General features: G+C 40.9%; 1 protein-coding gene across 1 annotated transcript in view; it reads right to left on the bottom strand.

The window, feature by feature from the left end:
• LOC138025235 (uncharacterized) overlaps positions 1–10,000 on the bottom strand; it is a 14,424-nt gene that overhangs the window by 4,100 nt on the left and 324 nt on the right. The window contains exons 1-8 of the mRNA XM_068872456.1: positions 9,924–10,000; positions 6,642–6,763; positions 6,152–6,292; positions 2,721–3,031; positions 1,343–1,493; positions 1,012–1,169; positions 771–863; positions 1–324 (exon numbers count right to left, since the gene is read on the bottom strand). The exon at positions 1–324 is cut by the window's left edge and continues 32 nt beyond it; the exon at positions 9,924–10,000 is cut by the window's right edge and continues 324 nt beyond it. Coding sequence (XP_068728557.1) covers positions 1–324; positions 771–863; positions 1,012–1,169; positions 1,343–1,493; positions 2,721–3,031; positions 6,152–6,292; positions 6,642–6,763; positions 9,924–10,000 — 1,377 coding nt within the window. The remainder of the gene's footprint in view (positions 325–770; positions 864–1,011; positions 1,170–1,342; positions 1,494–2,720; positions 3,032–6,151; positions 6,293–6,641; positions 6,764–9,923) is intronic.

Here is a 10,000-nt window from a genome sequence, read left to right as displayed (position 1 = left end):
TGGGGCCCTGCAAACAAGTTGCTGGAGTCATACATCTGTCGAAGCGCTAGGCGCAGGTATTCTCTGGTGGGGCCACCAAGGTCTACCGCTCCTTCACTTTGTCCAAATTCATCGGCAAACTTGACCGAAATAGGAGCGGAAGGTTCAAATGTTGGCCGTGCGATTCTTTGTAGGCCATCCAAAAACACAAATTTTCGCCTAACATTCAGGAAATTTTTGGGACAGTCTGGGTCGTTTACTTTTCCTGCCATTGCGCAAATGATGTGATTTTGAAGAAGAGCGCCTAAGGCATCTTTACTCTGCGATTCACTTTCACTGTTTGCCCTGCAAAACAAGAAAAAAATTTTGTTATGTTGCAAACGTGAATATACAAACACCCCATCCCCCCTCCCTGGTAGGTTTTCATAATGTGGAAGTATAACGGCTGTAAATTGTAAACTCAATGACATTACTAACGTACTTGGCAACGTACGAGAGCTACAGCAGGTGGCCAAACTTAGTGTAGACACTTCACCTTGTTGGCGCGTTCTCAATCTACCTATTATCTCCCACACTGCACCTCCACCCCCCTCCCCTTATTAATGCTGCTAGCAATACAAAAACATACTGAAAACTTGAAGAATCAACATGGAAAGGGGGAGAGGGGGGAGGGGCAAGTGGGAAAGGTTGGAATCCACCCTCCGGAGGGTATTGATAGGTACTAAATGTGTTGTTTAACGGGAGCGTGTGACCGCTTTCTGATCCTGTTGTAAATCTCATTTGTCTTGTACCTCAAACTCGGGCTTGATTCTGAAAAAGCATCGCCACCACTTATCTCAGGAGCCGTTTCATCTTTATTTTCAGCCAACAGATCCATAAATGACCTTTGGAAATGAAAGTTTGTGCGTTAGTTAACCATTGGTGTGGTATTATTCAGTGGTGTGTACGTACATTGGTAAGCAATTGCCCGCATATGTTCAATAATTAATTTGTTTCACTTTTTTTAACCACAGCCAAAATTGATCGACTTACCGGTAGCTATCACTTTCCACAGCACAAGTTGCAGTACACGTCGTTGCAGAACTGGGAAACTCACTTGAGGTACCACTCGCCTGTTTCGATGGTAAATGTGTGCTTTCAAAGGGTGAAATTTCAAGAACCGAATCTCCATCTGACTCTTCGTCAGAATCCTACATATGAAACAAAAGAGAAGGAAGTCATTGAATATGGAAAGAAGACTTGTATTTCTCTCGCATTGGTGCGTGGTTGAAACATTTTGTCAGTGCAGGCGTCAGTTCCTTATCCCAAGAAAATTGATGTGTTACAAGTTATAGGCTTGCTGAAAAATAACAGTCATACATACACGAGATTTTCCTGCAGACAGTTGCAATGGGTGCATCTTCGCCATGATGTAAAGTGACCCTTGCGAGGCTAAAGACACCACTTCTTGTCCATTCCACTGATACGACTGTGATGTTCTCGGAATGGAAAGTTTCTTTCCTCCTGGCATAGTGCTAAGGCAGCGAAAAGTAAACCTCAGTACATTTTCATTTTCCCTCAGCGATTACTGACATGATAACTGGGTTGTACATGAAGGCGCCCTAGAATTACTTGAGAAGCATGCACCGTGAAGGGAAAGAGAATAACTGTGATAATTTTAAATAGACCGTACTCTTAGTGCGAGTTAAATGGCAACAATGCGGTCGCGTACTATTGGGGACAACTTTTTTCGATCTGTTAGGTTGGTCATGACCTTTGGCGTGCAATCTCAGGGCTCGTCAATGCAATTTTCGCAACTAGAAATATTACATATTATATTAAGCCCAAATGCATCTCTCCGTTTCTTCGAACAGGCCCATGTTTTCAATAATGACCTCGTGTTCGAGTCCGTGATGGCTATAATGACTTCCTGACCACAGTAATTCTTGCTGGTTTTATCACAGTGGAAAGATGCACCAGTTGATGTGACCTTTATGTACTACATATTTTACAGTCAAATGAAATTTTCTACCAGTAAGTGCTAATAGCATAGCAGAGTCAGATTCCTGCACTTTTTTAAAGTTAAACTAAAGAGAGATTAGCTTAAGTTTTAGGGATTGTGCCTTTCAGTGACTGACAAGAAACATTGTAAAATGCCTTTGACGTTGCCATCTAAAACTGCTGAAGTCAATCATCAGTAACAAATTCAATTTCAATGATATACGCCTGGCTCCAGTTGTTCAAAAGGTGGACAGTGATTTATCCGGCGGGTAGCGCTATCCATCGTTTGACCGCCTGAGCCATGGTAAGGGGCGTGGAGGCATATTTCTAGATTCCAAACATTCCCTCTGTCGCCGGTTGACCCAAACACAACTGTTCCGCCGTTATATATAGCGTGTTTTGACAACGAGCAATCCCTCTACCACCGACTGGTCCGTCCCGCGTCCCCACCCCCCACCCAAAAAAAAATAAGGGAAGAAGAAAAGAGAGAGGAAAAAAACAGACAAAGACAGAAAAAAAAAAATTACGCGCGGAATATAAACGCAAGGAAGAGCATGTGATGATAGCCTATTGTATATGCTAAATGTCTAGCTTTAAATCGAGGTGAAAGTATCCAGACTTAGCAAACATTAATAATCATGCAACACGCATACGAATATTGAAATTGAAGGGGAAGTGAATGTGATGAGTAATAAGTGAGATTTCAAAGATTGTTGAAAAAATATATATATATTTATAAATCGCAAGTGGCCATCTTTTACCTTAAATATTCATACGGCAGAATTTCGCTGTCTTGCAAGAAGAACGAAGATGCAAATATACTGCTAACTTCGCGTTGCACCTCTACTGCATTCCAGGAGGAATTAAGGGCTATTTTGCCAGTTAACCCAGCCTCTGTTAATTTCGCTCTTTTCTCGCCTCTTGGAATTGGGATTGGCTTGGATATGTCTTCTACGGGAGGGAGACAAACTACATTTCTGTTGTAGACCTTCTCCTTTAAAGACGTCTGTCGCCTTCTTTTGGGTGCTGGGGGTACACTTCTTGAAAACGAAGACGGCAAAGGGAAGCGGTTCTATAGTTAATGAAAATAACACTCATCCATAAAAATTTCTCTTTTTTTATGAATCTCACTTGTCATTTGATAAAATCTAAATCCCGTCATTGAAAACAAAGCAAAGGTTTTTTTTTAGGGTAAGCAGCAAATGCACGAAACAAACAAACGCTTGTCACGCAATGGTGTGACAAACTTAAAGTTTATATAACACATGTCATCGTGATCATTGGAAAACCCATACAATTTGCACACAAACTCCTCACTTCTCTTGAACGTTGATGCCTGTAAGGAAAATTATCTCCCAAGCGCTGCCACGGCTCCGCGACATTCCTTGTCGGGACCTTTTTTTTCCTTTCCCTGCAAAAGAGCTGGGCCCGGTTGTTCGAAAGCCGATTAACTTAACCCAGGATTACCGTGAACTTTCGTTTCATGTTTTCCACTTTTTGGTGAAAGTTTCTTCTGCTTATTTTTGTTTTTCAAGATTTAGTTCCTCTAATGTAAAGTTTTGTCGAATATCAGCGTTGAACAGCATTTGGGAGAAGAGAAATAAACTCCTTGGTTAATTTTTAATCTGGGATTAGCGTTAATCGGCTTTTGAACAACCGCGGCCTGGTCGTGTCACAGCCAGTGAATGCATGCAGCTCTGGAGGAGCGTCACGTAACTCAACTCCAGCCTTCTGAGCTATGGCTGAGATGTCTAAGAATATGGTGCGTGTCCTCAGGCTCTTATGGACAAGTAAAAGTGCAGGAATACGATTCTGGAAATGACAAGCCAGCATTGTAACATGGCTATCAGGAGACCTCATGATTACGGTGCCTTGACCATGGTCATCTGCATGCTTGGCGTGAAGAAGGATTCTGGTATCCACTTCTTCGTGGGTTCAATTCAAATTTTTTACTTGGTCGGACATAACCTTGCCATCAGCAACGGATAATCGTATGCAGTTATCACCAGCTGCAAAGAAGAATACGAGCTCTCCAATGCGATTTGCGTAGCTATTTCTTCAGTGACCACTGCCGGAAGAGGAATTCTGTCATATTTGTTTTTTTCTTCCCGTTGCTTAGAGACCGTTTCCACTGTTTGGGGCATTTCTGCCAGGCCCTTTTATACTGTTGTTAAGAGATCTGCAACCTCTTTATGCTCTTTCAGCATTTATTGAGGTTTTAAAGTATTTGTCCGTTACAAAGTCAATTCTTAACCAGAGCCTCGGATCGACCCAAGGCTCTGGGAAACTCTGTATAGGAGAACATGCGCCGTAGGGTTCTTATGGCTACAAAGTGGAAGCTTACATTTACCTTATTTATGCTTACATATGATAAAAGAGCTATACCAGAAAATTGTTCCAATTACAATATCAAAAACAAGGCAGAAAACGAGGTAATTACAGTACTTTAAGATGTGGTAAACAAGAAGACAAATTTCTTCCACGTGACCGGCATCTTGGATAAAACCGCTGACCTCAACGATTTAGGTTTTACATTCTTTAAGGCGTAGATACAAACGAATCATACGCAAATTCAAGCAACAACAAAAACTACAACAACAACACAATAATTTTCCAAATATCTGACAAGATGAAGTTCAAGGTTTCTTGAAGGTTTTTTTCCACCTTTAATAAGTCACGAAAAGTATGATTTTCTACAAATTGTGTACCTGACAAAATCAAGCAATGATTCTCCAATATGTCATAGAACTGTTTCAGTGATGATTTAATTTTGTGTGTTTGATATGTAAAATAGATCAAACCACCTATTTCTAACGAAAGATGTACGTTATTGCCGCCCTTTTCAGTAGCGACCTTAAGCATGCTCGACGATTACGAGAACGAGGACGACCGGAAGTGAAATTTTCGATTAAGGACAAACTGCGCATGCTTGTAAGTTTGTTTTCGTCCTCGTGCTTCTTAATCTTGATATTTTTTTCCCAGCATTTAAATAAGTTAGTTTCGTAAAATCTCAAGCAGAGGTTTGTTCTCCAAAAAGAAAGGTCTGGTTGAAAGGGTTACATGCACAATGAGGTTTCTTATCACATTGAGAGGAGAGTTTTATTTGCCCACGCTCACATACAGCGTATTCCAGTTTACCCGCTTTTTGTTCCAAACGAAAATATGTAGCGACAAGGTTACTTGTACCATACAGTGTACTGGTTTCATTTCCTATTAATTAGGAGGCAGTACATCCCACTGGTTAAGGCGCTTTGACCAGTCCTGACCACTACTGACTCCTGGTAGTCCCATGTTCAACTTCTCGGCTGCACTTGTAAATAGCCAACTGGTTTGCCTCCGGCCAGTTGGGAATCTTAACAGTTGTTGTTCGTTCTGTTGTGTGAGTTTCATTGGCCGTGAAAATCCACTATGGGCTTTGGTCAATTGAGTATATGCATGTGTATGAACAGTACTGTAAGTATGCATTACGGGGAGCTCAGAGCTGCACATATGTGTCGCCGCGGTAAAATCCGCTCTCAGGTTGAGTCTGCTTTTACCTGGGTTAAATTGGTGATCTTCATTTTACCTAGGTATTATACGCGCTCAGATGAATTGAAGAAACTATTTTTGGAGCCTAAATTAAGCCTAGAGAAAAAATAGGGTCAGGTTAGGATTAGTTTTGCTTATAATACATGGATATCGATTGACGTAGTACAGAAAAGTAAATAATGAAAAGAAAGTGTGTCGTTGTAGTGTGGTGGTGGAAACACAGGACTATAACCGGACTGACCTGGAGGGTACGAGTTCGAGTACAGGTAAGAACATAGTACAGTTCTTTGCTCCCTTACTATGTTGTAATGTTGAGAGTGAATGGAGTATTGTATGAATACAGAAACCGATAAGATGATACGAAACATCAACATTAAAAAGGGTGATGTTTTAGGGGGTTGATAGCTGCTTAAAACAAGGTAGAGTGCATATTCAATCAGGTTAAAACGGATTCAACCTGAGACCGGATTTGACAACAAATGCACTAACAAAGCGTAGTGACTAAGTAACTAAGAACTGAACTGATATTTTCTTCATTGCATCAGTTCTATTAAGTAATAATGAGCAGCACTGTTTACGTCTTGTAGAAGCGCAACACTGTAATAATCCTGCAATTTATCCATCTAAAACACAGTTGAAAACAGCTACAGTTTGTGACACTAACCTTCTGATGTAAGTCGACCTGAACTTTTCGTATTTTCTGTGAAAGAGAATCTTGTGATGCGTTGAACGCAGTCAACAGTGCCATAGTGTCTCGCTTGGTCTGCTGACGAGTTGCGTTCATCAAGTCCTCGATTTGCTGGTCCTGCAAAGAAAAGACCCCAAGTAAACACTTGCTTCGAAATGATATTTCAGGCGGCGATATCTTCCCAGAGCCCCTTTTCGATTCTTATGCTCTGAGACTCTTTTTCGAACTGCTGTGATAAACTCTATTTAAAATCCTGGTTCTTATTTACTTTGCGTCTGAATGAAGTCTATTTGATAAAGAGTTCGATCTTGAAAAGTTTGGGAAAATGTTATTTTCCCCTTGTGTTGTGTAAAGGTTATTCACACACCCAAGGCACAAAAAAATGGAACATTCGTGGATTCCTCTGATATATCGATTCCTCTTCAAGTCCAAGTCTGGGTAAAGCCGCATTCCTGAATCTCCTTACCTTTCTTGGTAAGTTCGAAATTTGCCCTTCCGTTGAATTAATCACCATCCACATGTTTTCAAGTTGCCTCTGCATTGATTCCAGGCGTTCAGTAAAGTCTTGGACTTTGTTGTCTCGGCTTCCTTGTTGACAAGAAGAACAAAGGCTGGCGTCATTGAAACTGAGCATACAGCCTACAACGGGATTTTGTTTTGTTATTCTTTTTTCATGCTTGCTTGCAACTGTTTAATAGGGCACTGTCATGCTAAATGTGCTTTTTTTAGGTAAAAACTGGGTAAAAATCTAAATCAATTCAAGTGCTTTACCTCACATAGACTGCGGGCAGTCTCTCTTTTGCTCTAGGATCGTTGAAACGAACAACGCGTACGTTGAACTTTCAATGGCTGACGCTGTGGGCCGAAAATACTGCGGGCGTTGGTTAGAGTTTCAGCCATTTTGAAGTGTTCGTTCGTTTCAACGCCAACGATTTTAGAGCAAAAGAGAGACTGTTCGCAGGCTGTACCTCACACGTAGAACATTCCTGACAACCCACTGAGAACTGAGAAATGAAACACAGTTATGGCACAAAAAACTATTCGCATTTAATTTTTGACAAATTTTTGAAACAGCGTGTCTAAAGTTGAAAAAACTGGCCACTGAGTTTTTTTCGAGTTGCAATCCATTTCTATCCTCTCCATCCCCCATGGCTGCAAACAACAAAGAGTTGATGCAGTGTACTTTTAATTAATGTTTACTGGCAACAATACTACTAGTCTGTGAGCCAGTAGGGCTGGTTGGCATTATCCGGGGTGAATAAGGTTTATAGTGGTTTTCTAGCAGATTAGACCATAAATAGTGGTGAAAAGCATGATAGCAATGATTCTATGGTAGCTAGTGGATAACAGTGCTCTTTAAAGCATGGCTCATGCATGGAAACGAGGCTGAAGCTTGTTTTGTGTTTTAGTAGCTTCAGTTGTCCACCAAAACGAACACAAAACACATACACAACAGTACCATTTGCTCACACAAACATTTTATAATAACAAATGGTTCATTTCACTGGTCACGTGATTAGAGCAGGACTCGGGCATGGAAACTAGCGCGTAGTTGGTTTGACATGGGTGTGTTCGTTTGCTTTAAATGTCCATCAAAATCTGCAAAAAAAAAAAACTATTCAAAAGTATCATTGCTTTACAAATATCATTCTTATTTTTGTGTCGTTTATCCCGTCGTTTACATCACTGGACACGTGATCAGGGCATTTAAAATGGCATTGTTACAAGACAGACAATTGTAAGACTGTACTACGAGTCACTCCAATTCATTTAAATTCAACCTGCTCTTTTTAATGTTTCTGACGCTCTTCCTGATGTTCTTTAACGTGGGTATATAGCTAAGAGTATCATTACAGTAAATGAGTCACGTGACCTAACTTCTATATTTACCAGTTGGCATAGAACGTATACACAAAAAGCATTCGTGAGACTTGATGGAAACTTCTTAAGCGTTGATTTTAATATTCCTCATCACTGTCCACTCCATCGTCATCATCGGCACTCTCGATCTCTTGAAAAGAACCTTAGTTCTCACATTCGGCAAGCCTGCACATATCAGTGCGTATTAGGCCATTTGTGACACAGCCACATTTAGGGGCAACGCACTTTTTAGTGCCATTCATTACGTCCATTCAGTCAACAACTAACTTGGCAACACCATCTTCATGCTCGATCTTCCATCCCCGTCTAACAAGAGTCGGAACTTGAGGGTTTTGCTCTAAACACCGTTTCAAATGGCAACCTGATAATTTGCTCTCTTTGCGTGTTTCACAAGTCACGGACTATACAGCATTATTTTTGGGTCTTTATTGATGCAAAGACGTCTTTTGGTGTTTAAAAGTTTGACTAAAATAGCGTGATTCTACCCTTTTAAGTTGCTTGTTTAACTTTGATTATCTTTACAGTTTTCATTTAACGTCCATTCCGCAGTTCAAATATAGGTGAAAATGAACCGTCAATCTTTTGCGAATCTAAGTGATGGAAAGAAACGGCCGAATGCCAAAAGTAAACCTGTTCATAGTTTAAAAAATTAAAACAATCTTTATTTTAAAAATCTGTAGTGTTAATCAAAGCTAAAAACTTGTGGTAGCGTGTGTTTAAAGAAACAATTCAAATTAAACGATTCAGAAGAGGAAGGTATGTAGTCTACGGGGTGATAAGTGATAGTTACATTCGGCAGGATTAATTAAGTTGCAGAGTGACCCAACCGCTTTGGGGCACCCTGAAACAAAGTGTCTTATTCGTTTTCGTGAAAAACAATGAAAAGCGTCTCGGATTGGTGGATGCATGTTAGCACGAGGGTTGAGCAGACGCCGTAAGGTTCAAATAGAACCCAGCGGCGCATGTTTTCCCACCATTCTCGTCACCAGAGCCTCGGATCGACCCAAGGCTCTGGTGTGAGGAATAAGGAAGGAACCCACACTGTCTCTTTTCTCCATTCTTTTTTAATTTTCCGATCGCGTACACCACAAAGTTGTCTCTGACCGACTAGACTTCAACCTATTGTTCTCTTATCTCATGGACACACATTGGTCAAACGTAAGCTGATTGACTATAAAGATCTTTCGGACAAAAGGCAAACATACTTAATCATCGAAGCGGACAGATATGTCACTATCATTACATAAACATTAGCTTAATCAATACTAATTATCCTGTTTCCGACAATGGGAAACTCTGTGTAGGAGTACATGTGCCGTAGGGTTCTTATAGCCAAAAATTGGCTATTCGAACCTTACGGCGCCTGCTCACTCCTCGTGTTAAGATGAATGCACTAATCAGAGACGCTTTTCATTGTTCTTCGCGAAATCCAATGAGGAGACACTTTGCTTCAGGGTTCCCCGGAGCTCTTCTCTCAGTCTTCTCTCCCCCAGTCAAGAGAAGAGCTCTAAGGTCGAGATTGGTTTTCCCACGTCAGTTTCCCAGAGCCTCGGGTCATGCGCAGAGATTACTCTGGTGACGAGAATGAGAGTGACCTTAAGAATTATGCGGTTTTGGGCATGCAATTTACCGAAAAAGTGACAGTAATATTTTTAGCGGTTTTCCGTAAAAAGAATACTGAGTACAAAGAAGCAACCTAAACCCTTACCAAATATGGTCACAAACATCCATGCTACAATTTTCCCAAGAAGGACCTGTAGGCTCAGAGCAAAGTCACTCAAACGGGACCTAAGTTAGCCACGCGTTAAAATGATCATATCAAAAGGCTTTTGTCGCAGCTATTGTGAGCTGCAAAATTATGCTTTACCTCGCGAAGTGACGGCTTCTGTTGAGGTGATTAGGGAGATGCGAGCCATGATAATTAGAGCCAAAACAAAAGCTGCA

This window comes from Montipora capricornis, chromosome 12 (genome assembly GCF_036669925.1).
Source record: "Montipora capricornis isolate CH-2021 chromosome 12, ASM3666992v2, whole genome shotgun sequence".
In the NCBI taxonomy this organism is placed as follows: Eukaryota; Metazoa; Cnidaria; class Anthozoa; order Scleractinia; family Acroporidae; genus Montipora; species Montipora capricornis.
Note: the sequence above shows the minus strand (reverse complement) of the source record. Positions and strands in the feature narration are given on the sequence as shown.